The 26,849-nt window shown below is 40.6% G+C and overlaps 1 protein-coding gene across 2 annotated transcripts in view; it reads left to right on the top strand.

Moving 5' to 3' along the window:
* bmp2k (BMP2 inducible kinase) overlaps positions 1-26,849 on the top strand; it is a 47,291-nt gene that overhangs the window by 5,111 nt on the left and 15,331 nt on the right. For both annotated transcript variants that reach the window (XM_076731634.1, XM_076731635.1), the window contains exons 2-10: positions 16,310-16,428; positions 18,037-18,142; positions 18,880-19,022; positions 21,728-21,849; positions 23,258-23,339; positions 25,136-25,268; positions 25,842-25,945; positions 26,032-26,111; positions 26,524-26,669. In XM_076731634.1, the coding sequence (XP_076587749.1) occupies positions 16,310-16,428; positions 18,037-18,142; positions 18,880-19,022; positions 21,728-21,849; positions 23,258-23,339; positions 25,136-25,268; positions 25,842-25,945; positions 26,032-26,111; positions 26,524-26,669 (1,035 nt within the window). The remainder of the gene's footprint in view (positions 1-16,309; positions 16,429-18,036; positions 18,143-18,879; positions 19,023-21,727; positions 21,850-23,257; positions 23,340-25,135; positions 25,269-25,841; positions 25,946-26,031; positions 26,112-26,523; positions 26,670-26,849) is intronic.

Below are 26,849 nucleotides of genomic sequence, written 5' to 3' on the forward strand. Positions count from 1 at the left end.
CTCATATTTTGCCTACACCTATTGATCTGTATCAGGTGGTTGAAATAACAGAGAACTGTCAGTATGCATTTCACCAGCAAAACTGTTTCTGGCAATTTCAACAAAAACTGAACATAACTTTCGTGAAGGCAAGATTTATTGCAGGTGTGTTGAATTAGACTATATTAGTATTGCTTCGTATACCTAGTAGACTGCACTTATTAGTTCTTTTTTTTTTTTTTAATCAAGTAAAGAGACATCATAGGACACAGACAATTTTTTTTTCTGGTGAACACACTTCTTTTGGTTTCATTTAGGATGCTCTGGAGTTTTAGAATGATTTAGAATGCAGACAAACTGTTCCCAAACTGATCGCCCTGTACCTGCAGTCAGAATATTTAATCAAGCTATTTGCTGAACAGCCACTAAGAATTTAACAGATTACTGCCTCTGGGACATGTCTTGTTGTCAGCTTAACTTATATAATTGCCCTTACGTCACTTATTTATTCACCAGACCACGACCGTTACACGGCTGCTTTACCTACCTCTCACTCTAGGTACAAGGCAAACAGTTCATGTTTGCCTGTGTTGGTAAATTCTTGTTAAAATGTCACTGCTTCTTTCTAATTAACAGGAAGACCTTGGCTCAGTGGTTTCACTTCCTGTGTTTGCAGTTTTACAAGCACGTTAACGGCAAGGTTATAATTCATTACTGCCTTATCTAATTAGATTCACCTCCATCTTCTAAGCATCAGAGATTTGCAGACTTTGAGCTTTATAGTGGTGCTTTTCATGCATCATTTTAACCCTCTTTATGTAGAAAGCTTCCAAACAAGCTTGACTCTCAGCTGACTGGTCTCCTGAATATTGTGTGCATTTGAAGTGACACGTGGCCGTCACAAAACAAGAACTTTTTCTCTGAACATGCTGACTTTACACAAATTTGCCCCATTTGCTTGCTGTCAGCAGAATCTTGAAACATTTACACTGGGTTTCATAGTGGCTCGCTGTAAGTCACAGGCTGAAAAGATGAGAGCAGTGTAAGTCTTTCAGCCTTGGTCGCATTGACTCCCTGACCACAACAAGCCACAGATCATGTAAACAGGAGAAACGCAAACACAGTTTCCATGCAAACAGCTGATGTGTTCACAGTGAACATGTGGCTTTTTCACCTTGTCCTTTGCCACTTGTAATCTGGACAGATGCTATCCATTCACTAAAAAGAGATTTACAAACAAATTTACCAATGTAAATGTGCTTCCATTGGGTTTTCCCCACACAATATGATGAAACATTTTGAGAAGTACTACTTTTTTCTGTGAATTTCTTAAGCCCTGTTTGCTTTGTTTGAGAAAATAATAAGTGAAAGCCAAATATTATGTAAATATACAGTAGATATGTCTTTTTTGACACATTTAAGATAAGATGAAAAACGGTTGGCTCAGGGCTAAGTGTTATGGTTGAAATCAGTATCATGGTTTTAATAACAATATTTTTTCAGAGATTGAGTGATGGAACACCATATTCCTTTATTTGGCCTCTTTTACAATGATGCTGAAAGGTGCCATCAGACTGAAAACTGCATTGCATTAAAGGAACACAGCAGACAAGATTTTGCAACTCTGGAAAGTTATTGCAGTGGTGATTATTTCATCCTTTATTGTCATGATTATGTCCTTTTGCATTGGATTGGCAACACAATGCCTTGCGGGTTGACGTCACACTGCATTGTGTGAAAGGTGAGGTCCTTCTTTGGTGAGCCCTTCCCCATATAGCATATTAGCGTGTTGATGTTAGCATTTAGCTCAAAGCAAGAACATCCTTGAGCTGGTAGCATGGCTGTAGACTCTCACTCTTGTTTATCGATACTTTGCTTGGGTGACTGAACTTTGAGAAACAATAACTCAATATCATTGTATCATTACGATACAGTTGCAGCGGAAGTAGATAAATGAATGACTATATGCCAACGTTCATTTACACAAAAAACATTGCAATTTGAATGAAACTAGTACAGGTCTAATTGCTTTGCTTGTTGTCCTTATGGCTTATGAGGGGCTTCATCAATCATTGCAGTGCAGGTCAGAGCGTTCCTTTTGAAAATGTTTTATTTTGATTGACCTATTTGATCCTCCCTCTGCCAGGGGAGGGTGGTGAGAATGCATCTCATCAACATTATTAGCATACTGTACTGGTGATGAATAGGCACATTGTGCCCCTTTGTTGTCTTATTCTAGCACCCTAGAAAGAATGCTGGTACGATGCAGCACTTGGTCCCGTGATGGGCATTGCTGCCTTTGTGCTTGCTCATTGAGGCCTTCTGTATCTGCCTCTCTGCGTTGCTGCCCCTCCCCTCGTTGTGAAACTGCACATGAATTATTTTCTCCCAATTCATCATCACCTGATCTGAGGGTGGGATCGAGCCAAATGTGGGAGTGAACTCGGGGCATATGGAAATGCCCAAATAGAAGGACATTGATTTTGAAGTCCACAACAGTCATCTACATCGTTTATGTCTTTGATCATTGCACTGACAAATTGTGGACTTTCTTTGGTTGTACTGACCTTGAATGAAAACCACTTTTATGAATGTGCTTGAAGATGAACATTTTGAGATGTGCTGAAAATTTTTTTGGTTGGTTCAGAGGTTTGTCTGAGAACAAGGAAGACATCAGAATTGTGTCCATTGCTTGTAAATACACTAATCCTGCCATTGTCAGTGCCTTACTATGATAAAAAGAACTTTTGAGACAATTTTGTCGTGGCCAATTATGAACGACAATTGGGTGTCTGTATCTGTGTAGTTTGACATGATAAACAACCTGTCTTAAACACCCTGATGAAAAGTCTAGCATGTTAGAATATTTTTATCTCGACATGTCTAGCGTGCCTTCTCCCATGACGTGTTCCTTTAGAGTTGACTGACCAATCAGGAGCTCTCTCCTTATCTTTGTTTACCAAACAGGAAACACACAACGCTTCTGTTGCCATGATTGACAGTTGCTTCCCCTGCATCTCCGATGACTTCTGAACTCGCACGTGATCATGAAATAAGACGTGATTGGTTGGGGTCATATGTGTAGTCTTGCCGATCACCCAACCAAGACACCAAGTTTATGGGACTGTGATCGTTACATCTGACATGGTGACCATCGTCAAAGACAAAATATTTTGTATTCTGATCCCGGCATAACAGAGTGAACGGTTGCTGCCAGTCCAGTGTTTTTGTTTTCTGTGGAAGAAAGTTCTTTTCTGTTCTGACAGTTTCTTCAGCACCTAACTGTCCAAGTCAGTCAGAGTTTGACTAGAAAGTGGATATTATTTATGATAAATAACTAATTATAAATATAATTATACTGCTCAGGCACAGTGTCACAAAGCCATCATGCATTTAGTCAAGGTCAGCTTTCCGCAGAGATTAACTACAGATTGGAAACTGATAGTACGCTAATGTAAGTTCACTTGACTCCATGACAGTGATACAGGCAGAACAACACTTGCTTGGATGGCGAGTCAGAAGTGGCGAATGATTGCCTCACTCTTAATGACTGAGACTGCAGCCACAGTAAACAAGTTGGTGCCGACCTGTTACTCTGGTCTGCCAGAGGGTATATGGAATGTGAAAAACATTTAAAAAATGGTGTATTATACTTCTAATCTTGTTGTTAAACACTTGTTTGTAATGGAAAATCATTTATAGGCATCAAATTGTCATAATCAGATGCAACAATTTAAGAAAGGGGGAAAAAAGCTTTTCCTATGCCTGTTTGGCTCTGAGTTTTCAGTCTAGATGGCTGGGATTTCAGTCTTAGTTTTAAAGCTTATCGCGTCTTTGTTGGGAGACGCACTGGAGTACGAAATCATTACATATATTATGTTATGCAAGATTTGTTGCCTCTGTTGGATTCAACAGTTGCCTCAGTTTAGTGGCAATTCCTTGTGGGAGCAAAATTTAGAGCATTGCACCATTCAACATTTGCAGATGTATAAGTCTTTTGTGCGTGCACTTGTTTTCTTGGATTAGCGCTGCGGTTGTCTTTAACAAAGTCCTTATGAATTGTCCTTCACATCCTTGCTTGACCTCATAATATTTTCCATTGAAATTAAGGAAAAGTGTGGTAAACTGCAGCCTTGAAGCCAGTTCATTGATGTTAAATCTACATGGAATCATCAGTGCAAAAAAACTGTCGCTGCACTGTTATTAAATTGCACCGAAATTATAGTTCCCGAGGTGTTGCTGTAGATGTAGGTGCTTATGATGAGTAGTTTATAGTGATAAAAAGGCTTTGCCTGTTTACTTTCATACCACCACAGCACCACTGTCATATTCACTTTCAATACAAACAGTGTGGCTGAACAATTACAAATTTTACATGAAAATAAGGATTTGTTAGAACTATGAATTTTCTTACAATAATAACTAATAACTAATTTGTATAGAATGTAGGTACTGCAACTTAAGATGTGTTGACTTGCACATAGAATACAGAGAGGGAACTGAAATGTGGCACAAGCAGACTTATCAGTTTACTTCTTCATCACTTCTTTCTGTAACTAAAGGCTCATGTAAACTATGGGTATACTCGGTATACTCCACTGCTTACCAACACAGCCACTATCCTGTTGGTTAGTCTTAATTGATTGATTGGGCAAAATTTGAAACTTTAATGGTCTGACCTACACTAAAATCAGCCATCCTGGCATTTGCTTTATTGCATTCTCATATTTACAAATTACAACTGTTTTTTTTATTTTTTATTTTATCACAGACAGGCAGTATCCTGAATTATGCCCCAGCAATTTTCATGTTACTGTGATGAGAGGGGTAGATATGATTGCCCAAGATAAGAGATGATTGTCCAAGGTCTGTGTCCTAGCTTTGTTTGTTTTTGTTTTTCCCACTACATTTTCTTAAGTTGCTTTTGTATGTCACTGTGGTGTGGAACATGGACTTTCTCACAACTGAACCTGCTGTTGTAATGCTCTCATCCCCATGCATCCTTTTCATCCAATAGCACCTCTGTCTCTTTCCCAATTTCATCATAATGCCTCCAAAGCACAGCCACTTGTGTCTGTCGTTTCAGTTGTAAACACTGTTGAGGTAAGATGTATGAAAGCTGACTGCCAGAACCTTCCAGCTCACTAAGCCCAGGATGAAAAAACATGTACACTCATCACCGCACCTCCTCATATTTCCTTTTATGGACTTGCTTCTTAGAAAGGCTTCTTCATACACTTGCATCTGTCTTTTAAACTGCTTTGCATCATTCACCCGAGTCAGGATACAAATTGGATTGATTGCGTTTGAGGGTCCTGTAATCAACACATATGGCCAAAGTGGAAGAATAAAAACTGAATAAGGAGGGGGGGGGGGGGGGGGGTGCAGTCCAGGTTGATGTTGAGGCATACCACAGCTTGTCTGCAGTGGTGTTTGCAGTTCTCACTTGTCAGGCAGGAGTTACTGCTCACACCAGAATTGGGTGTTATGGGGGAGAGAGGGGAGTTACATTTGTGGTGGTGAAAACAAAGCTCACAGGGAAGTATTCAAAGTTCCTCTTTTGGCTTGTCTTTGTAATAACCAATATTTCCTTCATGGTCACTGACACTTTGTTGTTTGATTTTTCTTGTGGCTCTTCCCAATGTGCTTTCTTCATCAGACAGGATTGTTTGGTTTAACGCACGTGTCTTACTTGAGACTCTTAGATCATCGTCACTAGAGCATTCAAGACGCCTGCATTTCAGTAGTCATCAACTACCTCCAAAAAGTAGTGTACCAGTCACGGGAGATATATTTTTTCACCCAATGATCACTTCTTGTCAAAAAGGTCTCAACTATAACCACAGGGCAGGAATCGTAACACGGCCAATATTCTGTGTTATTTGAGTATTGTGTTTTTTTTTTTTTTTTTCCACCACCACCACAGAAACACCAGGGAACTGCTCAAGTTTGATACGCTTGTCTGACATTGACTGGGGTTAGTTTTTGGTTTAAGTAATAGTTTAAAGTCTAATAATGGGTCTCAGTATTGATTGCTGATGGTGGCTGATCAGGATAATTATCAGCTAATTGTATTTTCCAATGAAAGTATGTAGTAAATGATCCCCTTTTATGTGCATGTTTTTAGACTGCTTTCCTCAACATGACGTGCTTTATGGTGTTATTAATGACTCCTGATGAAACTTGAAAGCTCAGCATTCTCCTTGCCCCCTTTTTAAGCTTCCCTTTTTATAAGTAACATTAACAATTATTCCCCCAGAAACGGCTGCAATTTTGCTGAATAACATTACCTCCTCTTTCTGTCCGCTGCTGTGTGTCTGCAGTGCATCTGACGAGAAGAGAGTAGTAGTCTCACCATGAGAAGCTTCTCATCAGTGTTTTATGTTTATACATGTAAAACAGCGTTTTGAGTCATTTTTTTCACTTCTCTTTTCAACTGAAATGCTAATAGCTGTGTTGAAACTTGTTTATTTAACTATGACATGTCAACAACTACCCACAGCTGCATAACTGCTATAGATGTGTTGCCACTGCTTTATTACCACACAGTGCCAAAACCACAGAGGAATAATTAATGTACAGTGAGGCAAAGTGTCAGCTAGTGGTCTTGAGAGTAGACTAGTTGACCACTCTGTGAAACCTGTACCGTTGGTCAACAGAAAGAATTGAATGATATGTTGAACTGATGCTGATTTTGTCCTGACAGAAGGGAGAGCTAAGACTGTTGGCCACTTTGTCTGTCCCCTTGTGTGTGTTCGAGATAGTTTAGATAATTGACAGGCAAGATGACGAGAGGTTAATTCTGATTAACTTTGGGAATATTTCATCTAGCACCAAATTCCACGTGACCAACACCTGACAAGGTATCTCAAAAACCAGTGGCTGGATTCCCATGAAACTGGCTAAATTTTTGTTGACCCTCTGTTGCAGCACCACTAGGCCAAAATTTTAACATATACTTGGGACTAACTCTTATACATATTTTGAACAGTACTTCATCATAAAGGAGAAATAGAGCTGCAGAGGTTGCTCATGCAGTGCTGTCGTACTCAGATTCTGAACTGGTACTAAGCAGATGTACAAGGCACTTATCTCCATTGTGAGGAAGAGCAGTGTGGTGCTGAATACAAAGCATACGTACCTCTAAGTGTGATGAAGAGAATCAGAGATATTACTTCTAAACTTTTGATTATGAGAAAAGAATGTTGGTGAAAAGGTTGATTTAAGAATTTCCACACAACAAAGCTTCATAGAATGCCTATCATTTGTGAGGGTTCCCCTCTGAATAAACTTGATTACTCAAAGATATCTTTATTTCTGTCTCTTTTTAAGAGGAGTGATACTTTGTTGAGCAGATTTTTAATCAGTCTTGGACTGACGAGAAATACTTGATCCATACTTCAGGTACATTTTTGGCTTTTATACAGTTAAAGTAAAATGTGTGTCCTCTAAAAGTCCCAACATTGAAAAGCGATTAGCATGCTCATGCTGCATATGACCAAGTCACACTCCCAGATGTTGCCACATTTGCCAGATTGAGGTTTTCAACTATTTTCCCCCTCTGAATGCACCTTTCATTAATTTTAGCTCAGTATGGTTGCAGCATCCCAGTGAGATAGACTCTGTGTTTTGGCAGAGTGCAACCCTCACCTCCAAAAGCCTAAAAATATCTGACCTGCAGCAACCCTGGTTATCTCCTTGCATACTTGACTTGACTGGAAGAGGAAACTTAAGGGACAGAATGTTTGTAGCATGATAAATGTCATAAATGAATGAAAAACATGTGAATAATGCGGATTATGATTTTGGCTGTGTTTATGTTTAATACAAAAACTTGACCTGTAAAATAATGAACATAGTATACGTTCAGAATCAGAATTTGTCCATTTTCAAAGGTATTCATCTGTACAAAAACAAAATCAGGATTTCTCCAATGAAATGTCCAGAAAAATGACATGGTGGTGTGTGGTCTGTCAGGCAAAAGCTCACAGGGTGCAGAATCTCTCAACTTCTTGATAAATGCAAGTGCATGTCTATTTTTAGGCTGACAACCTATGGCACTGATGCTTTTCTGACTGTCACTGCGGTGTAACTTTTGAGGACTTGAGAGAAACATATTAAGCAGTGTTCTTAACAGATAGTTGTTAGCTTCAAGTGGGTAGCAAGGACTTGATATTTGCAAACTGAGATGTCTGTCAGCTTGTAGAACGTGAAAAATCTCAGGGTGGATGGTCTGGGCTGCAGATGAAAAGAAGGCCGCCTAATCTTCACATTGATTCCTTGTATGAAACTGAGACAGCTTACATTTTGAAACATATGTTTGCAGCTGCCTTTACTATCAGTTCAACGGGCTTGTTGTAACTGCAGTTTCAGTTACTAAATGTCATGTTTGGTCACTATATTACCCAGCCACAGAACAAAAGTCCTTCCAGGATTAGTCTGTATAATACCAAATCTCAATGGATTTGCTAAAGCACTGGGGATCAAAAAGTCAAAATTGGTAATTAGCAAGAGCAGCTGACACAGCATGGCAAACTGGCAATAACCTTGAGGCCTGTAAATGGAAATCCATTTCCTACATTTATTGTGGAAAAATATCACCTGCTAGTCTGCATGAAGAATTCAGCAATGTAGAAGGTTTACAGCCCAACAGAATATTTTATTGTACATTTGAAGATTTGGAGATGAAGGTCACATGAAAGAAGAGATGCAGAAGTAAAGTGTCCTTTGTGTCTTTGGTGTGATTACAATATAATCATGGTAGTTTTCAGTCGTTATTGTGAGGCATTTTGCAATTAAGAAGGAGTTTATAACCACTATCAACAGTGTCAGTCTGATCAAGTCTCTTTTCTAGAGTGGCAGATGATTGCAACACTAACAGTTTAAATTCTACGGTCAGTGTTATGTTGAATGACCAATACTGATCACTGCAAAGGTCTGATCAGTCTGTTTTTTTGTCCTTTTTCCAAAAAGAGACAATATTCGTACTAAATTGTTTACATGGCTAATGAAAATGTATGTTCTACTAATATTCCCATTTGCATGGAGCCATAGATACTCTGATTAATGTTTTGACTTACTTGAAAAGGTCAGTGTTTGCACGTGTCCGAAAGCCTCTTTGCATCCAAGTTTTTCGTAATGTTTAAAAATAAGTGTATTTCTCCTTCCGACCAGAAGTGTGGGCTTTTCTTGTTAGCGTGCATTAATCCCCCAGCCTCTCAAACTGTCGGTTAGCTGGTTTGTTTACAAATCACAGAGCTGACCATAAACAGGCAAGAGGCAGTGTGTTGCAAACTGCATTTTAACCCCAGTTGAGATGCATATTGTTGATGTGCTGTATTCATGTCCAAAGAATGCTCCTAAAACCTGAATGATATTTTCATATCCCATGTGTTAATTGGAAAATGCTACATTCAGGATAAGGCCAAAGACACTCCAAACAGGATATGCTGTTTACATGACCTGCATAAAATTTGGATTTTATATAGTAATAATGATAACAGTGGAAAATTAGCGTGAAACTTCATTGACTTTTACTTGTAATAGAGTATTTTTATACTATGGTATAAGTACTACAAAGTAAAAGATCTGAGTAATTCTTCCATCACTGCATTTAAGTTTAGTTGACACATTGACAAATTTTTAGGGTTCGTGTTTCTGTAGAGAGTTCTCCCTAAAGGAGATCCCTTTCCAAGTTCAGTCCTTAGGAAATAACTCCCTCACTTGAGGGGAAGTTGGGAAGGAAGGCCAAGAGGAGATTTGCAGGCCAAACGAGCCACAGAAAACAGCAAATAGCTTTGCAAAGCACAGCTCTTACTTTTCACCTGATTTCTCATCTTGATCATTTCAGGTAGACATATTTCATTATTCACTTAAGAAAAAGGCCATACAAGTATTCAGATAACCACTTTTACTTATTTCAGCTTTTTGCCACCTAAAATTAAGGTGAGATGTCCTGCACACTGCTTGTAATGCAATCACAGGCTACTTTAAGTTGATTTAAGCTAGTTACTCTTATCTTCAAGCTTTACAACTGTGAGGACTTGTCAGGGAATTATTGTGGCCTCATGTTTGGAGATGGGGGCCTCCAGGAGGAAATACCTAAGTCTGCTCCAAATGTTCTCGAAAAGAAATGGCATTCTCCCATCTTAAAAGCAGCTCTACAGCTGAGGCAGGCACTCTGAATGGGACTACATTCTTACTTTGTAGCTTTTCTGCAAGTTAAGATGTCACACTAACTTGAGGATAAAGCTGTTGGTTGGAATGAGTGACAACAGAGAAAGACAGCAAGATGAACAGAAAGCCTGTCGGTCAGAGGGCGGCCTGTTATCACAGATGACATCATGCTACAGAGGAAGAACATCTGCGCCTTGTGCCTGAGCAGAAACTGTAAACGACTCATCTCTGTTCGCTGCATGTTACTAAACCCTCTAATCTCTTTGAGACACTCCTCTACCACTTGTGCAGCTTTTTTGTGCCTATATCACAAGGCATGCAGAGTATCTGTTTCGCAAAGGCTGTTGAGATCCTCTTTCAAGCCTCTTCCACAGGCTGCCATGTGGGCTGCCTGTGACTGTCCTAGTTAGTCAGACTTTGCAGTGATGTCAGGGTCCCTAGTGCTGGATGCAGGGCTGGGGAAAATTCTCCAGTAATTACAGCCCTCGCCCAGTACCAGGCTTTAATGTCACTACTCCCACCTCCTTTCTATTTGGCCTGGTGGTTTTGGGGTTTTCCTCCCAACTGTCACTGACAACTGATGATGTCCTCACCGTGAAATGCTTCTATCCCCTCTCCACAGTGCAGCCAGCAGGAGGGGAGGTACAATAACAGTGAGATGTGACTAATGGGCGCTGAGTATCGGAGTTAAACATGCCCATTAGCAATACTTTAAAGGTGTCATATATAGGAGTTGGCCACCTGTTTAGTCTACACTCCAGATATGCTGCTCCTGACCAAATTGAGGGCAGCATATCACCAGAAAGTTGGGGTGGCCTCCCCTATCGGGAGAGTGCGGCAGTGCAGTTCTTTCCATCGGTCTTTGGTCTCTTAGCAAACATGTTATCAGAGCATTAAGATAACGCTTTCAGCGAGACTATTCAATGAGCTACCTTTAAAAGCTGATGTTGAAGTAAGTGACCTACATTTCACCTTCAGTCAGTGAAAGAGAAGTAATGTACAGAGTTTCCAATTGGTGCCGGTCCACATGTCAATATCCTGGACAAATAGGAGTAATTCTGGTCACATATTATCTGATTATGGACCCTATTTTCCCATGTTTTTGTGTCCAAGTGACTAATGGAGACAGCAAGTTTTGAAATTAGTTCAGTATTTAGTGAGGCTGCTGTAGGCGTTAGCCGCAAAACAGGCTGCAGTGTAATCCCTTGGGGACCGTCAATGCACTAAAACTGTTTGTTTTTGCAGTCAGCCTCAGATTGTTATTCTAAGTGTGTGACAACATTATGGAAAGGATCCCTACAGAGATAAACTTTTTTGTTAAAGAATATGATCCTTTTTGTTTAACCACAAACAGCTGCTATATCACCGTTGCCAAAGCCACAAACCTTCATTTATAGAAACAGTGATTTTTATCATCATAAAATACACTTCAATCAAATATGACAGAAACAAAATAAAACTCACCATAGCTTAATTATTTCATCTTTTACTGTTCCACCAATCACGACCAACTCCTGTTTGGTTGAAATAAATAATAATTCACTGAATCTGGAAAGGAGTGAGAGAGGGGGCTGACATCAGAGAATCAGTGGGAAAAGTTATTTTCAGTGGACATTATGGCCGGGGACATTTAAATTTGTCAGGGTTAAACAGATTCAAAATATGCTTAATTTGTAAAACACAGAATTGAGAAAATTTTAAATGGAAAATCCAGATTTGGGGGAGATTTTTTTTTTTTGCCTTAGTGAGTTGAAGATTGCTCAATAGATGAGAGGACATGAGTAGGCAGATGATTGATGAAATATGGAAGAAATGTACAAATCTTTGTTTTAACTTTAAGCTACAAAAGTCAGAAATAAGTTTATTTATGATGCGATGGCTGTCACTAAGGATTGGCATTAGATAGATAGATAATTGTTTAGCTAAATGACTCCCTAAATATTTTTTCACTTTGCTTTTAGCCAATAAAGAAACAGGGAAGATTGTACAAAAGATTTTGTAACAGACGTGTCAGATGCTGAGTTTAGTAGATCCATGTATTTTACAAATTGGAACCACATTCGAAATGGACCTGGCTATTGCAGCCTAACCTTATTGGATCTTTTCCATAATCAAATAAAAAGCCTCCAAAGGGAAATGAGAATAACGAGAATGTTCACTTTTGCAAGTAGTTGTAGTTGACGTTTGCTGGAGAAACGGGCTGAGAACCACTTGTGTTGTATTGACAACAGTAGCTTTGGAACGGAATTGAGTGGAAACTTTGTAGACTGCATTTGTGGATTTAGCAAGTCCTTGATGCCAGGCATTGTTGCGTTATGTTTCACAGTCGACATTAGGAAGACAGTTTGAGTGACTGTCATAGCCCAATCTGTTTTTCTTAGTCTGTACTCATGATGGTATTTGAATTCCTCTCTCAAGTTCATTATTTGATGTGGCATGTTAGTGTTTGCATCTAAGTAGCCACTGTCAGTTAGTTAGAGACCTCTTTGTTGTTGCCATTGGTTGAAGCCAGTATCCTGTACAGTGAGGGACCTTTTGTGTTGTTTAGGGGTCCCTTATTTGTCCAGGAAGTTGGTATGCCAGGCACAAAGCCCCTCTAAAACAAATCATTCCATCCAGAGCCACTCAGGAGAATAATACACTCAATAGCGTACCACTTCCGTAGCTGGCATAGTCATGGGAGGCAACAAAGGCCCCAGGGTGGTGATTTAGTGAGAATCTGATCCTGGAGCATATGGCCCCAGTCAGTCCCAGAGCAGGCCAGCAGGCAGACATGAAACATTTGGTAGGGTGGCCTGGGCTGAGGCCTCTATCTTCTCTGAACTTTTCCAATGCCACCTCCCTTCCGAAGACACAACACTGGCCGCCAAGATTGGTGAAATAGTTGGTTTCCAATGACAGACAGGTAACAGCTGGTGTCAGGGAATCTCACAAAGGATTGTCAGGAATTCAGTGGAAGGATGTGTCCCTGTCATGAGCTGTCACAAACTTTTACAAATGAGAGTTTTGTAATAGGCAGGGCTGTACACTGTAACATGTACGTCACACGTGCTACAAAAAGAAATTGTTTGTGCGATGAACGAAATGACCATAGTAGCACCTATGCAAAACAGCTTTGAGATGTGTGTGTGTGTGTGTGTGCGAGACAGAGCCACTTCTTTGTGTGTGATCTGAGTCAATGGTGTATCATTCTACTTGGTAGCTGTAGTCTATTGCTGCACTTATGTCCCCGGCTGTGTAGAGTCCATTCGTCCAACATCAGTTCCTGCAGTTCTCGGGAGCGGCCACCATATTGATGATGTTGCAAACTTTCAGCCTCTGTAGCAGCAGTGCTATGTGCAGAACATGTTAGCATACAGCCCTACAATAACAAGATACTTGTCGTTGGAGCACCCTGGAATTGGGTCTGAGAGATGAGCTGATTATTTGCTCCAGTCGTGGAGCTCTCTGACTGAAACAATCTTGTAATCAGTACACCTCATCTGAGTTCACTTGTGATTGTTGAGATGTTAAGTGTAGCTCTCTAGTTTCTTAAAGCTTTCTGTTTTTGAGTGAAGATTAACTGTTCTTTTGTCCATGCATGCTTGAACAGCCTACTCTTTACGGTTTCTTGGCCCTTTGCCCTAGCAAATGGATTTTGCCTTGTAAAATCTGTCATCCAGCCCATGCAACCTCCACATTTTCTTGCCTCCATTTTTTCCTTAAGTTGATCTTTACTATGTCTGCATCCTACATCTTTCTGTCAAGTGTGCATAAAGCTCTGCACAAGATGACTCACAGGTAGCTTTTTCTTAAATGACAGGGTCATAAAGCAGACTCTACATTACATATGATTGGGTTTCAGTTTGCAGAAAGTCTTCATAAATGAGTGTATCATTCTGTTTTAAAAGTGGCTCTTTCACAAGACATGTCATGTGATTCAGTTTTCTGCTTAAAGTCTCTGGATGGCTCTGCACTCAACTCCCCCGTTACAGGAAATCAATTTAAACCCAGCCTGCAGTTTGGAGTGACCATCAAGCTAACCTTAGCACACAGGGCAGACTAAGGCAAATCGATGAACAGCACCCAGCAGGCGTAAACAGCTTTGGCTCATGTGCTTTATCTTGGCAGAATTGTATCTTTTTTGAAATGGCTACAGGTCTGTTGATATAACTGCTGGGTAGTTTCATTCATACATGCGGCAAATGTCATCTTTTGTTGTCTCGTCAGCAGTTTGTATTTTTAATTGTTTGTCTCTATGCAGCTAACCCTGAGCTTGTGACTGTCAGCAGTAGAAATGCTAATCTAAGGTCCTGGCGATTTTGGATACCACTGATCTAAAAGTGTGTTTTTGAATTAAGACAATAGACTTGTACTGTACTGTACTGTACTGTTACTTTTAGTTGGTAGTTGCTCATTTACACTATTGAATGCTCCGCCCTGCTTTATGATCAGCTGCAGCATTGCTCCAGCAGGTTGTCTTTGTCTCATTAGCTGCCTGTTCATCCCTCTGTGGTGCAGAACAACATCAGTCACCCCTTCTAATCTGATAATGTCTGCCACAGTAACTCTCGCTGTTATGACTACATACAAGCAAACATTACGCTTCAATTTGTTTATGTTTGCTTTGCTTGACTTTCTGTCTGTTTACCGTCCTCACGGTGACACACAGGTTTAACCTACATTAATTACTTGTGCTTAGGATTTTTATGTTGCACTGTCCTCACAACAAAACTATTGCTGAGATCTGTTTAAACATAGAGTTGATGGACTCTTCAATGAAGGCCTTTGTGCCCATCTGTCACTTCAACTCCCCTCCTCTTCTGTTCATTCCCACTCTAAATCCATGCTGCTTTTTAGCTGACCTAAGGTAACTTGTTAGGCAACAAGCATGCCATTGTTGATCCTTTCTTTCTCTTGTGAATCAGTCGGTGGACTTTGATGCCCACCACTCAGTGACTCAGTGAACCCCTCCTAATGAGACTGGGGACTGTCCCATCACAATGCTAGTGTCCATTCACCCAGAGAGGCACACAGGACAGTGACAACAGTTACTGGCACTCCAGCTAAACACCTTGTCCCTGTCAGCTTAGTCTACTGCCACACCAGAAACCTCACTTCGCACCAAAAATCCACTCACCCAATGCATTTTTAGCTTCACATCACTTTCTTGTAAAACCTCACTATGTTTTGTAAATCAAATGCTTTTGTTAACTTCTGGATTACACCCAGTTGGAGTTGGAGCCAATGCAAGCTAATGAGCTTAGCCTACTAGCTGACCAGCTTGTCCTGGTAATTTGGGCTCGGGTGCAAACTGTTTATGCAAACATTTTCCCTGATTCATAGGTAAAAATGTGATAAAAGTGCTGTGCTCATGTCTTTTGTGTACTTTGCCAGTTGATTAAGTCCATTAAGAAGTGTGTGACAGATAATACAATACTACAGCAATAAGACCTATATCTTTATTGTACAAGATGTCTCCTTTTTCTCCTGTCTCTACCTGTTAGTCATTATTCATAACATTTGGTCCTTTAGCAGTCAAATAGTACTAATAATGCAGGGACACTTTCTTCATGGGCTCTTTGTGACACTAGGATCATAAACATACACATCAGAAGCCGTAAAGTGCTGCATAAACTTCAATCAGTTACAGGAATTTGATTTACCCATGTCGGTCCTGATGATGCAGAATGACAGTCTCCAAAACTGTCCAATCAACAAGTTGCTTGTCAGCCTGTATAACTTCCTGTTTGCTCATTTTTTGTTTTTAAAAAGTCATTGTGGACAGGAAGTGAACCAGAACTGAAATGCAACAATGGATATTTTTTTCTCCTTGGTCTTAACCCAGTTACAGGTGTGAAACCACCCTAAGCTTTTCAGGGAAAAAAAGGAATTTGTAATAGCAGCTCTGACCATATACGCCCGAAGTTCACTTGCGATGTGGTCATTAACCTTAAAATGTCTAGCCAAATTGTGTTTTTCATTCAAGGGACGATCAAGTCTTGCTTCAACATTTCTCATTGACCATAATCAATAAATTAAGTATGAATTAAGCAGTTTTTCCACATAGTATACGTCTGTGTGAACCCTGATAACCATTTCCCCATAAAATGATGTGTGAAAAGGACGTAAGTATGCTGATGTAATGCTAACTCGTCCTCTTATGTTTTTCCAGGAGGCTTCTCAGTGGTGTTCCTGGCTCGTACGCACAGCGGTGTCCGCTGCGCTCTAAAAAGGATGTATGTCAACAATGTCCCGGACCTAAATGTCTACAAGAGAGAGATCACTATCATGGTGAGGGCGGCATCACAGTGTTTGGTTGCAGTAGAAATGCTGTCTCTTAACTCTAACTAAACTAACTGCTTGTCTTTATTTCAAGAGCTCTCTTTTAAGTATGCTTGTTAATTGCACATTTGTTTTGATTAAGGCAAATATTGATTGAATTTAAGATCAGTTATTACCTGTGCTTAACTGTGCAGCTGTGGATTGTGTGAATGGTGAATGAGAAACCTTTGCTGAAAATGAAATTTGCATCAGTTACGAACTGAACACAGCAAAGTTGAAAGTAAAAGTATTAGTTCATCATTTTGCCTTCTTTTGTGGTGTCAAACCAATTGCTCTTAGCTGCATTTACCTTCAATCCTTCCCAAACTGGAAGAAATCTTTTTCTCACTTTTTTTTTGCACTGTGCCTTTTTTACACTGTGTTTATTCTAAGTATTCATGGGGCCGTACTCAGTTTTCAGGTATTTGAATTAAACACATACAGTAATCTCTGTTTCAGATGGGACACAAGCCATCATTTAAAGACATGTCCTCTTGTAAAACAAGTTGCACATAAAAGGCTTCATTCTATCTTCCCTAAACCACCCAGCATTTCCAGTCTGGCAAGAGCAAAAGGCTTTTGGCTGTGTACTGACTGACATTGTATTAATGCACCTGGTCCATTGACAAACACTTTTGATCTATCACACAGACCTTGCCCTTGCATGATTACAGTAAATAATTGAAGGTGGTTTATGTCATTCAAAGTTAAATATTCTCAGTTATTCTGTTATCTGCCAGACATGTACAACTTGGACAACAGCAGATGTCTTGTCTTGACTGTTTGACCCCAGTGTGTCAGTGAACAGCTCACTCTGAGCTGTTTGGCCAGCTTTGTGTGTCTGTTCACTGCCTCATCAGCTGTGTGATACTCACCCACACACACACACACAGCCGACTTTAACATTGACACAGTCCAGGCCGAATGGGAAGTTGCTTTGTGTGTGCTGGTTTCCACAACACACAACAGTCTCTCTTCTCACGCTGGCATCTGACAACCAACAAACACAAACACAAACACTAATGCTTTAAACCAGCAAATGAATCAAGTGAAGAAAGATTAGTGGAGTTAAGAGATCAGCAAGGCGTAAGGACACAGAAAGCATTTTTGCCACTCACAGTAGCTTGAGTGCAAATACTGGACGGATTTCAGCCGAATGCTGGAACTTTTTGGGTTGTGTTGGTTACTATATATAGTAAAACCATGAGGTATAAAGACATGTCATAGGGATTCACAGGCTGCTTGTTTGAGGCAGAAATCAAGTATTTCAAAATTAGATTGTACATTGAGTAGCAGAGTCCCACTGTTGAATAAATATCGCAGTAACACTACACAAGTCCAAACATGAAATGCTCATTGGCACTGACTGAGAGGGGCAAAAGTGTGTGTACAAAATCAACACATCCTTTGTAATTACACCAGAAGCTACTCTTTTTTTGTCGTTGGTTTATAGGAGCGATGTCCTTAACAATTTGATTCTGGAAATGTGTAACTGCCATATTTAGTGGGATAATAATGCTTGTTGCATACTTTCGTTGTTCTGTCCTAATCACTTCCATCTTTTCATCCCACGTATAGAAGGAGCTGTCAGGCCATAAGAACATTGTTGGCTACCTGGACTCCACAATCAATGTGGTGTCAGACAGCGTCTGGGAGGTCCTGATCCTCATGGAATACTGTAAAGGTACAGTCTCTTGTAAATACACACATGTTGTGAAATCGTGTTGCTGCATCAAATTCAGAATAAGCATAACTTGACAAAACTCAATTAAATTAATGAGATTAAACTATTAAATAAATTTTCAATCCAGTGTATAGCAAACAATTACATTCTGGTTTCTGTAGATTTTACAGCATCGCAGCTTTTTTGGAATCGAGTTTGTAGTTAAATACTTTGTTGGTGCCTCTTTGTGTGGCCTCTCTATTGATCATGGCAGCTTGCTTGCTGAGCTTGGCTCTTTGGAAGGCTATTTAGAGTGGTTTTGCCCTCATTGGACAAGTTTACATTCAAACACTGCTCTGGTTACTGAGAATAATCACATAGTTAGATGAAGCCTTTACATGGTGATGTATTTAGTTTGGTCAAGTACTCAAACAACACCTGCTTTTCCCTTTTCCCTTTTTTATGTTATGGTTTGCTGTGACAGTAAATTATGATCTTAGGAGACTTGCACTGATAATAACAAAACATCTGAGGCATTTAGATACCATTGTCCATCCTGTAAATACTGATCAGGTCAAGATCAGCTTCAGGGTGTGAGTATAAGCATAGCGATACAGGACGGCTGAAAACTATCCCAGTTAGAAAATTTTGTTTACAAGAGGTCAAACCACCAAAGAGACCGGTTGGTACTGGTTTCCTAGCTTGAACTGATGACCTGCACTGAGTCCTAAAGTTGTCCTTCTTCCTCTCTCCTGCAGCGGGTCAGGTGGTGAAGCAGATGAACCAGCGGTTGAATGTGGGCTTCAGTGAGGCAGAGGTCCTCCACATCTTCTGTGACGCCTGTGAAGCCGTGGCCCGCCTTCACCAATGCAAGACACCCATCATCCACAGAGACCTCAAGGTGAAGAGGGTCTTGATCCTTTTCCCCGACTCCATTCTCCTTCTCCTCCTTATCTGTCCCATCAATAGCACACCTTAATCTACTAGTTGCATATAACTGATGATTATTTTAATATCAATATTTTTTGATTCTATAAGATGCAAGAAAAATGGCCATGCCAGTTTCCAAGAGTCTTACTTACTTTGAATAACTATGTATATCAACTGTGGTAATAGGTTGTACATACTCTGTTAGGGCTATTTAGTTCTAGGACAGTCACTGCATGTAGCAACCAGTTGGTCTGGAAGGTCTTGAAGAGGGAACAAGAAATGTTCTTGCAAGCAGGAACAGAATCAGTAAAAGAGTAACTGGGGTTAACCGTGAGTGGTTAAAGGAAACCTTCAGACTTCCTCCAACTAAAGCCTCCCAGAAAAACCCACAGCTTGATGAGCTGCGAAGCCTGGTGCTCTGCACAAAATCTACAGCTATGGATTTCCAAAGATGTCAACAAAATCAAAAGAAGGAACACGTGGATTGAACATTTATTCATTACACTTGATGCCAAATGATGTTTACACACATGAGTGATATAAATCTGCTTTGTCAGCAGAAGAAAATGCTTTGGTTTCACTTCACAGCTCATTCTAACTCCTCTGCTTCCTCTTATGCTCCCCCGCTTCCTTTGCCAGCTTGTTCTCTTATTTCCTCTCCTTGTCTCCCCTACCCCCCTGTTACTTGCTCATCCACCTCCTTTTCCTCTTTCTCCCCCACCTACTCCTGCCAGAGCAACAAACTTCAGACTTTTTACAGGCCACAGGGGCTGGTATGTCTTGAAATTGCTTACCAACTTTCAGCTAACTTGATTTTCACAATAGATTTTCAAGTCAAGGGTGGCTGCGAGCCAGATTTACCCTCATTTTGCTGATACTTGGAGGCCAGTGGTAATTTCCCACCCTGGTTGAATTCTCCTTAGTGCCCCATCAGTGGGCTGCTGTATTCTGTCCAGTTGGACAAGCCTCTAAACAGTGCGGTCCCTTCAGCTCCACAGGCCTATCCTCTGTTCGCTGTCTCTATCTATCTGTTCACCCTACATGGCTTACATAACATCGCAGGGACACAAAAGACCACGGAGGCCCAGTCACGCATTGCCAGGGGAAGTGAGAGTGCAAAAAAGCCCCTTAACCCTGAGCTGTCAACAGTGTTGAGACACTCTGTGTAGCTTTCATTAGCTCAGTTTTTCTTGGATGGTTTGAAATCTTTTTCTCTTTATCCTCTCTCTGGTCCCTCGTCTTCTTCACATGCCCTACTGGCTTTACCTTTTACATCGTATGCCCTTGTTGCACTTTCGTCCAGTCACATCTTTATCTCCTTGTCTTGCTTTGCTCCTTGTTTCCCATCTTTCCTCCACCTGCCTTGATGTCTTTCTATCTTTACTCAATCATTCCTTACACCCTTCGTTGTTGATTCAATGTTGTTATTCAGGCTTGTTACCTCTCTGCTGCGGCCCTAAAATAAAAGTATTATTTAGAAACCGAGACCTGAAACCCAAAAGCAAAACACACATGATAACAAACACTGTAAAAATAGATCTGCTGTCGTACTGACATGTTATTGAAATTTGCCTTCTGTGCACCAGGAAACAGACTAAGATGAGACTTCTTTGGCAAAATTGCTGTAATGAAGGCTTGTCTCACTCCTCCATTACTGTGTATTGAATCAGTTTTGCGTGTGGGTGTGGGATTTCTGAGTTTATCCATGTCCATTCAAATGGAATTAGCCATGAGATTTGGCTTGGTTGTTGGTGTGTTCTGTCTGCCACAATTATTTCAGTCACAGCTGATGTGATTTTGATGGAATGATGCGTCTCAATCACAACCACCGCTTTTTATACAGGGTCGAGGTTTGGTTGTTGGAAAACGTAGGGGAAACCTATAATGAACCAAATGAATAGCAGCAGCAGCAGCAGCAGCAGCAGTTTAAACCTGCAGATGTTGACATGTTGATTGTGCCACCTACAGGCACACAGTTTTATCCTCTGCCACATGCAGGCAGTGTGTGTTATAGCTGAAATGTCCACTTTTGTTTTAATTAACACTATTTTCTTTATGTGTGTATTCAAAGATTACATTAAACATTAAACACTTACACCAATGAAGATTAAGTAAAAAGAAGTCACAAAAGGTGTTTTTGTTTTGGCCTTAGGAACACTATCCCCAAACCCCCAGTCGTTTCTTGTTTGTGCAAATAAAAGCTGGGTAAGCCTATAAATTAACCAGGTAGAATGAAGGCAGAGGAATACACAGTGACTCTGTGAGGAGGTGTAAAATGTGAAATAAAACTGATGCAAACCCAACTATACAAAAGCAAAAACTGCAATTCAGCACTTTCACAATGTCAGGAGCCATTATTGTCCTTTCTTATAAGGGGTGCAGACTAACACGTTTGCATCTTCAGAGAATTAAACTTCTGCTGCTGTTATTTTCCATCCCTGTGGGTGGCGTAGATTGGACTACAGATCCCGATCTGAAAGTTCTGGTGTTGCAGCTCTATTATTGGATGATCAGTGACACTGTATTCAACTCAGGCAGTCAAGACAAAGTTACATTCAGCTGTTCTGTCACTGTGTATGTGCTATATGCTGAGGTTTCATTAGTGACTTTGCAATGTTTTCCTCACATTATTTCATTTATTAAATAGTCTAAAACCTCTGTCTGTCCCTTTACCAGGTTGAAAACATCCTGCTAAACGACCAGGGAAATTATGTGCTATGTGACTTCGGCAGTGCTACTCACAAGGTTTTACTGCCACATAAAGATGGTGTGACTGCCGTGGAGGATGAGATTAAGAAGTAAGTTTTTTTTTTTCAGCAGTGAAGGACATGGCCTGCAAGTCTCTTGATACAGTAAAACCATGATGTATGCCTTTCACTTCTGTCCTCTGGCTTCAGAGTGACGTGTAAACTTGACACAGTCATGTAAAAGAAATGAAACAGACCAGCATGTAATGGGTCTTTTGAACTACAGGAACTTTGTGAGAAACCCAGGATTGTTATTAAAAACTATGGAACTTTACCTGCATGTAGGCTGCAGGCACATACGTAGTTTCAGATTTGGCCTTGCTCGGTCCTGCTACTGAGATAGTACTTCATGATGGCCCAGGATTTACCAAAGAAGAGTTTGCAATACTGCAGGTGGATATGGATGTCAATAGCATTTCCAGTTACGGAGCCAACTTTCCATCTAGTGTAAAAAAAAAAAGAAAAAAAAGAGACTGTTTTTTTTTTTTAGTAATAAGAAATAAAGTTCAACTTAATTTGTGTCCACAAAACAAGAGAGTGAGCTTGTAAATCACACTGGGATCAGATCAAAATAGGTCTGTTCGCCAAACATATAGCTGTACTAGCATACACTCGTATAACTCTGTGCAAGTAAATCAAAATCATGCATGCTACTGCAACAGTCACACTGTTGTTGATCCGTTGCAGATGATGGTGTACAGGGAGGTTGTTAATGTGGTGCTCTATTGTGGTCACAACCTCTTCTCTTTGGCTTTGTCTTGTCTAGTGCGGTGTCAGTGTCTGTATTCTATTTGGGTGGTGTCAAATCACAGTAGTACGTTCAGAACTGGCCTGTTAACTTTTCCCACATTTATAGCTGCAATAAAGTGCAATGCTTGGTGTGTATCTGCAATATATGACTCAGAGTAAACTCTCCTTTGTGACACTGGTCATACCGAAACCACACACACAACCAGCTGCTTTGATTCTTATTAGAATGACTCAATAGAAAACAAAATAAAATGTTAATCTGCAGCTTTATTGTTTTGGTTCAGCGTTGTTTTTGGCCGCAGGAAAAGCAGAATAACTCCCCACTGTACACTACCTGCTCAGCAGCAAACAGCAGACAGACGCAATGAGAGACTAACTGGTGAGCAAAATGGATCGGCTCGCTGCTGAAGAGCCAGATATTTCCCTTAGGAGCTGGTAGAGAACAAAAACAGAGCTAGAAGAGAGTGAATATTGGCCTTACATTCATAAGGTGGACAGAAATGTGACTCCAAATAAATGATAATGTTGCTCTATAATGTTTGTTTGTGTAAATAAACAGCTGTCATTGTTGTGTTCGCAACTTGCAAAAACCTTTTATAAGTACCTCAACACTGCTTAAGTACTGTGCTTGAGTAAATGTATTAATTCCTTTCAACTTCTGGTGCTTAGTCACCTGCCATTGACTACTTCCTGTTGTTGTATCTCCCAGGTACACAACCCTTTCATATCGCTCGCCGGAGATGATTAACTTGTACGCAGGGAAAGCCATCACCACTAAGGCTGATATATGGGTAAGGTCCTTCTTTGTATGTGTGTGCAGTATCTGTGTGTGTGCGTGTGTGTTATGCACCCTGCAGGGCTGGTTTGTCCTGGCAGTGTCCTGGGCGTCACTCTGCCCTGACAGGTTCCTCCTCTCTTTCTCTCTCTGTCTCTCTCTGCTGGCTCGCCCCGGGCTGTTTGCCTCCACCAGCTCTCCAACAGTGTTTTTCCCTCATAAAACATTAAGCAACATCATTCACAGCAAAGCCAGAGCTCTGCCTCATCCTATTCCTCCCTCCCTGCTGCCTGTCCTCTTCTTTTTTCCGTCCATTTGAGATAATTAGGCCCAGTTGAGGACCTCGATAAGCTCGTGTGAAATAGGCCTTGGCTGTTTTTAAAGGTGCGAGGTAGAGCGGCAGGGCCTGGACAGCAGCCATTTTGAGCAGCGGTGTAATTGCCCGGCAGTTAAATGAGCCAGGACATAAAGATGTAGCTGTTGATGGGACACTTTTTGCCCATACACTTGTTCAGGTATTACTGCAGTGATCAGTTCTTACAGATGGTTTTATTAAGAATGTGCAGAATGAACATACTGTATGTAAACCAGTGCAGATTAAAATGCAAATGAAACTACCTAACCAAAAACAGCCAATATCTTCCCTCCAAAAAACCAAAAATCATTCGTTTATAAAAGTATCAGTCCTCACTAATCATTATATATGTGTGTGCATTAACAGATGATTAGACAGACGCTTCTCTGGTTGTAGGTGGATGACAGTGAGATGTTGAACAAAAACAGTAACTTCCTGTGGACTACCCCCTGCATCCTCACTTCCTGTTCTATGTTTAGCCACGTTTGAAACTCTGCTACGTTGCGTCTCAGACACATGTCATATGCATTTATCCATGCGTTTTAGGGTTGTTGGCGGATATGCTGTCTGACTCGGATTAGGATTTTAGTATCAGACTGGATTAGCCGGTTGAGTGGAGAAGTGTGAAGAATATCTGTCTTCAGATGGAGCGCTTAAAGGAAAACATTCCCTAAACACTGTCGCTGATTCCAGAGTCTCTTTCATCTCCAACTACATCATCCACAAAAAGATGCTGGAGCCAAATATAGTGCCAACTGAATGTATGATTTGGGAGGAGAGCACTTTTGCATGTGGATGTGTTTGGACAGCCATATTGCCAAGGGAACAGACTCTGGGCTGATTTTTTTAAAAGCAGCTTTTTAGCCACGGACATAAGGAACATTAATTCTTTGCTAAGCAGTCCTGTGTTTCTCAGTGGGCAGAGAAAGGCAGTGACATTGCCAGGGTTAGGGCTTTGCTCCCCGCTGGGATGGACTGCACTTGGTGCAGTCCATTAAGTGGTTGTAGAGGTCCGTTTTACATGCCTGTTTCTGATGTCTGTGATGAGGACTGATAGATACTAGATACGTCTCGTATCTTCTTGTGTCTCATATATACGCTTATTGTAGCTCCTGGTGTCATACTGATGTTTTTCTCCCTCACGTTGATTAAAAAAAAATGTAATTCAGCAAACATGCCGTTAAAATTGATCAGTAGTAGCTGTATGTTCATAGTCTCAAGGCGGTGAGGGAAGTACCTAAGTTCTAACCAGAGTGGGGGTTTACACCTCCAGTTTAATGTCGTTTCTCTGTTTCAGTATAAATCCTTTCGAGTGTTAGATAATTACTTGAGCTGAGTATCAAAACCCAATACTTCTGGAGTTCCAAACAGTATCTGTGTGTCGCACTGAGCATCACAAACTGACTAAAGTTGTTTGGTTCAGGTGCATTTCAACACTGTTTCTGTTTTCTTCACAGGCACTTGGATGCTTGTTGTACAAGCTGTGTTTCTTCGCACTTCCATTTGGGGAGAGTCAAGTTGCCATATGTGATGGAACCTTTATCGTTCCAGATAACTCCAAATTCTCCTTCAAGTTGCACTGTTTAATCAGTAAGTTTTGTGACTTAACATGGATTAATGTCATAATGAGTATTCAAATGATACAGGAGTGTTAAATTACTACCCCAAAATCGCTTTCTACACTATTTATTGTCACTTCTACTCTCCTGCTGAAACAGTATGTGTTTGTTCTGATAATTACTGCTGTGAAGGACAACTGTACAAAAAGAGCTAGAAAGTTTTATCCACATGATTTAACTTGACTGTCGGCTTGACTGTGTCAAATCATAGTTGCTAACTCAATGACACAGAAAGCAGCACAGAAGTTTGAGAACGTTCACAGTGAAGTTTTCTGTTACTCTGACAGTGTTCCCTCTCTGCTGTGTTTGCTCCCAGCGCGTCCTGTAACTGACTTTAGTGTTTTCGTTAGGCATTTACACAACTGAAGCCTGTTTGAACCAGTTACGGACTGTCAGTCGTGACAGTCTTGTTTTCTTAATGCTATTTCACTTCCTACGGTGGATCCTCCTTTTTCAATTATTTGACCAACAGCTCCACCAAGTGGCCAGATAGAGAGGATGCACATTATGAATTATTATGAAATGACCTCTCTGTCTTTTCCAGGATATATGCTCGAACCAGACCAGGAGAAGAGACCAGACATTTACCAAGTGTCCTACTTTGCCTTCAAGTTAGCTGGAAAAGACTGTCCCGTGCCAAATCTCTTTGTAAGTCACCTGAATGAAGCGATCAGTGTGGCTTCAGCCTTTGTAGTCTTTTGTTTATTAACAGAATTCTCCTGCTGTTTTTCCAGAACTCTCCCATCCCGACGTCTCTCCCAGAGCCTCTAACAGCTAGTGAGGTCGCTGCTAAGAAAAGTATGACAAAAGCCAGGTACTGCTTACTGACGAGAAGGCAGTTTTCCTATTTTGGTTTCGTATGAGGACTGGTACTGATTCTCTGCTGTGAATCTTCTTAATACATGCGGGGAAGAAAATACAAAAACTGTGTTTAAGACATTTCATCAGATCTGTTATTTATTATTTTCCCCATAAAATCCCACAGTCAAAGACTTTCTCTTTGGTTTTTGTAAAGAAGTTAAACATTTGAAACACATTTACACTTTTCTTTCATTTAAGGAATATATTAAAATTGCTGTTTGGTGCTGAATTGAACATATATCTGAGCAGAACAGCACAGTACAAACCTTACTGCACATGCTGTACATATCCACGTATTGAGAGACATGGTTTAGTGGTATTCATCAAGGAAACTCAAACCACAATGATTGACTCCTTCTTTCCAGGATAACAGACTCTGTGGGCCCAACGGAAACATCAATAGCTCCTAGACAGAGGCCAAAAGCAGCAAACAGTAACGTCCTGCCCCTCACCACTGTCACCCCTGTCAAGATGACTGTGCCTTCAGCACCTGTCAGCAATGGCCAGAAAGGTTTGTTTTGAAATGTTTTATATCTGTCGAAGTTTGCATCATCCTGAAAACATCAGGTTCATATAGATTGTGTTTTCAAGTAGTTTCCCATGCAGACTCATTTTAGATTTGTCAGTAGTCCACATGCTTGCATTGAGGAAATTTTGAAAAAATTCAACAAATTCAATCGTCAACTTTTGA

The sequence above is a fragment of the Chaetodon auriga genome, chromosome 5 (assembly GCF_051107435.1).
Source record: "Chaetodon auriga isolate fChaAug3 chromosome 5, fChaAug3.hap1, whole genome shotgun sequence".
NCBI lineage: Eukaryota > Metazoa > Chordata > Actinopteri > Chaetodontiformes > Chaetodontidae > Chaetodon > Chaetodon auriga.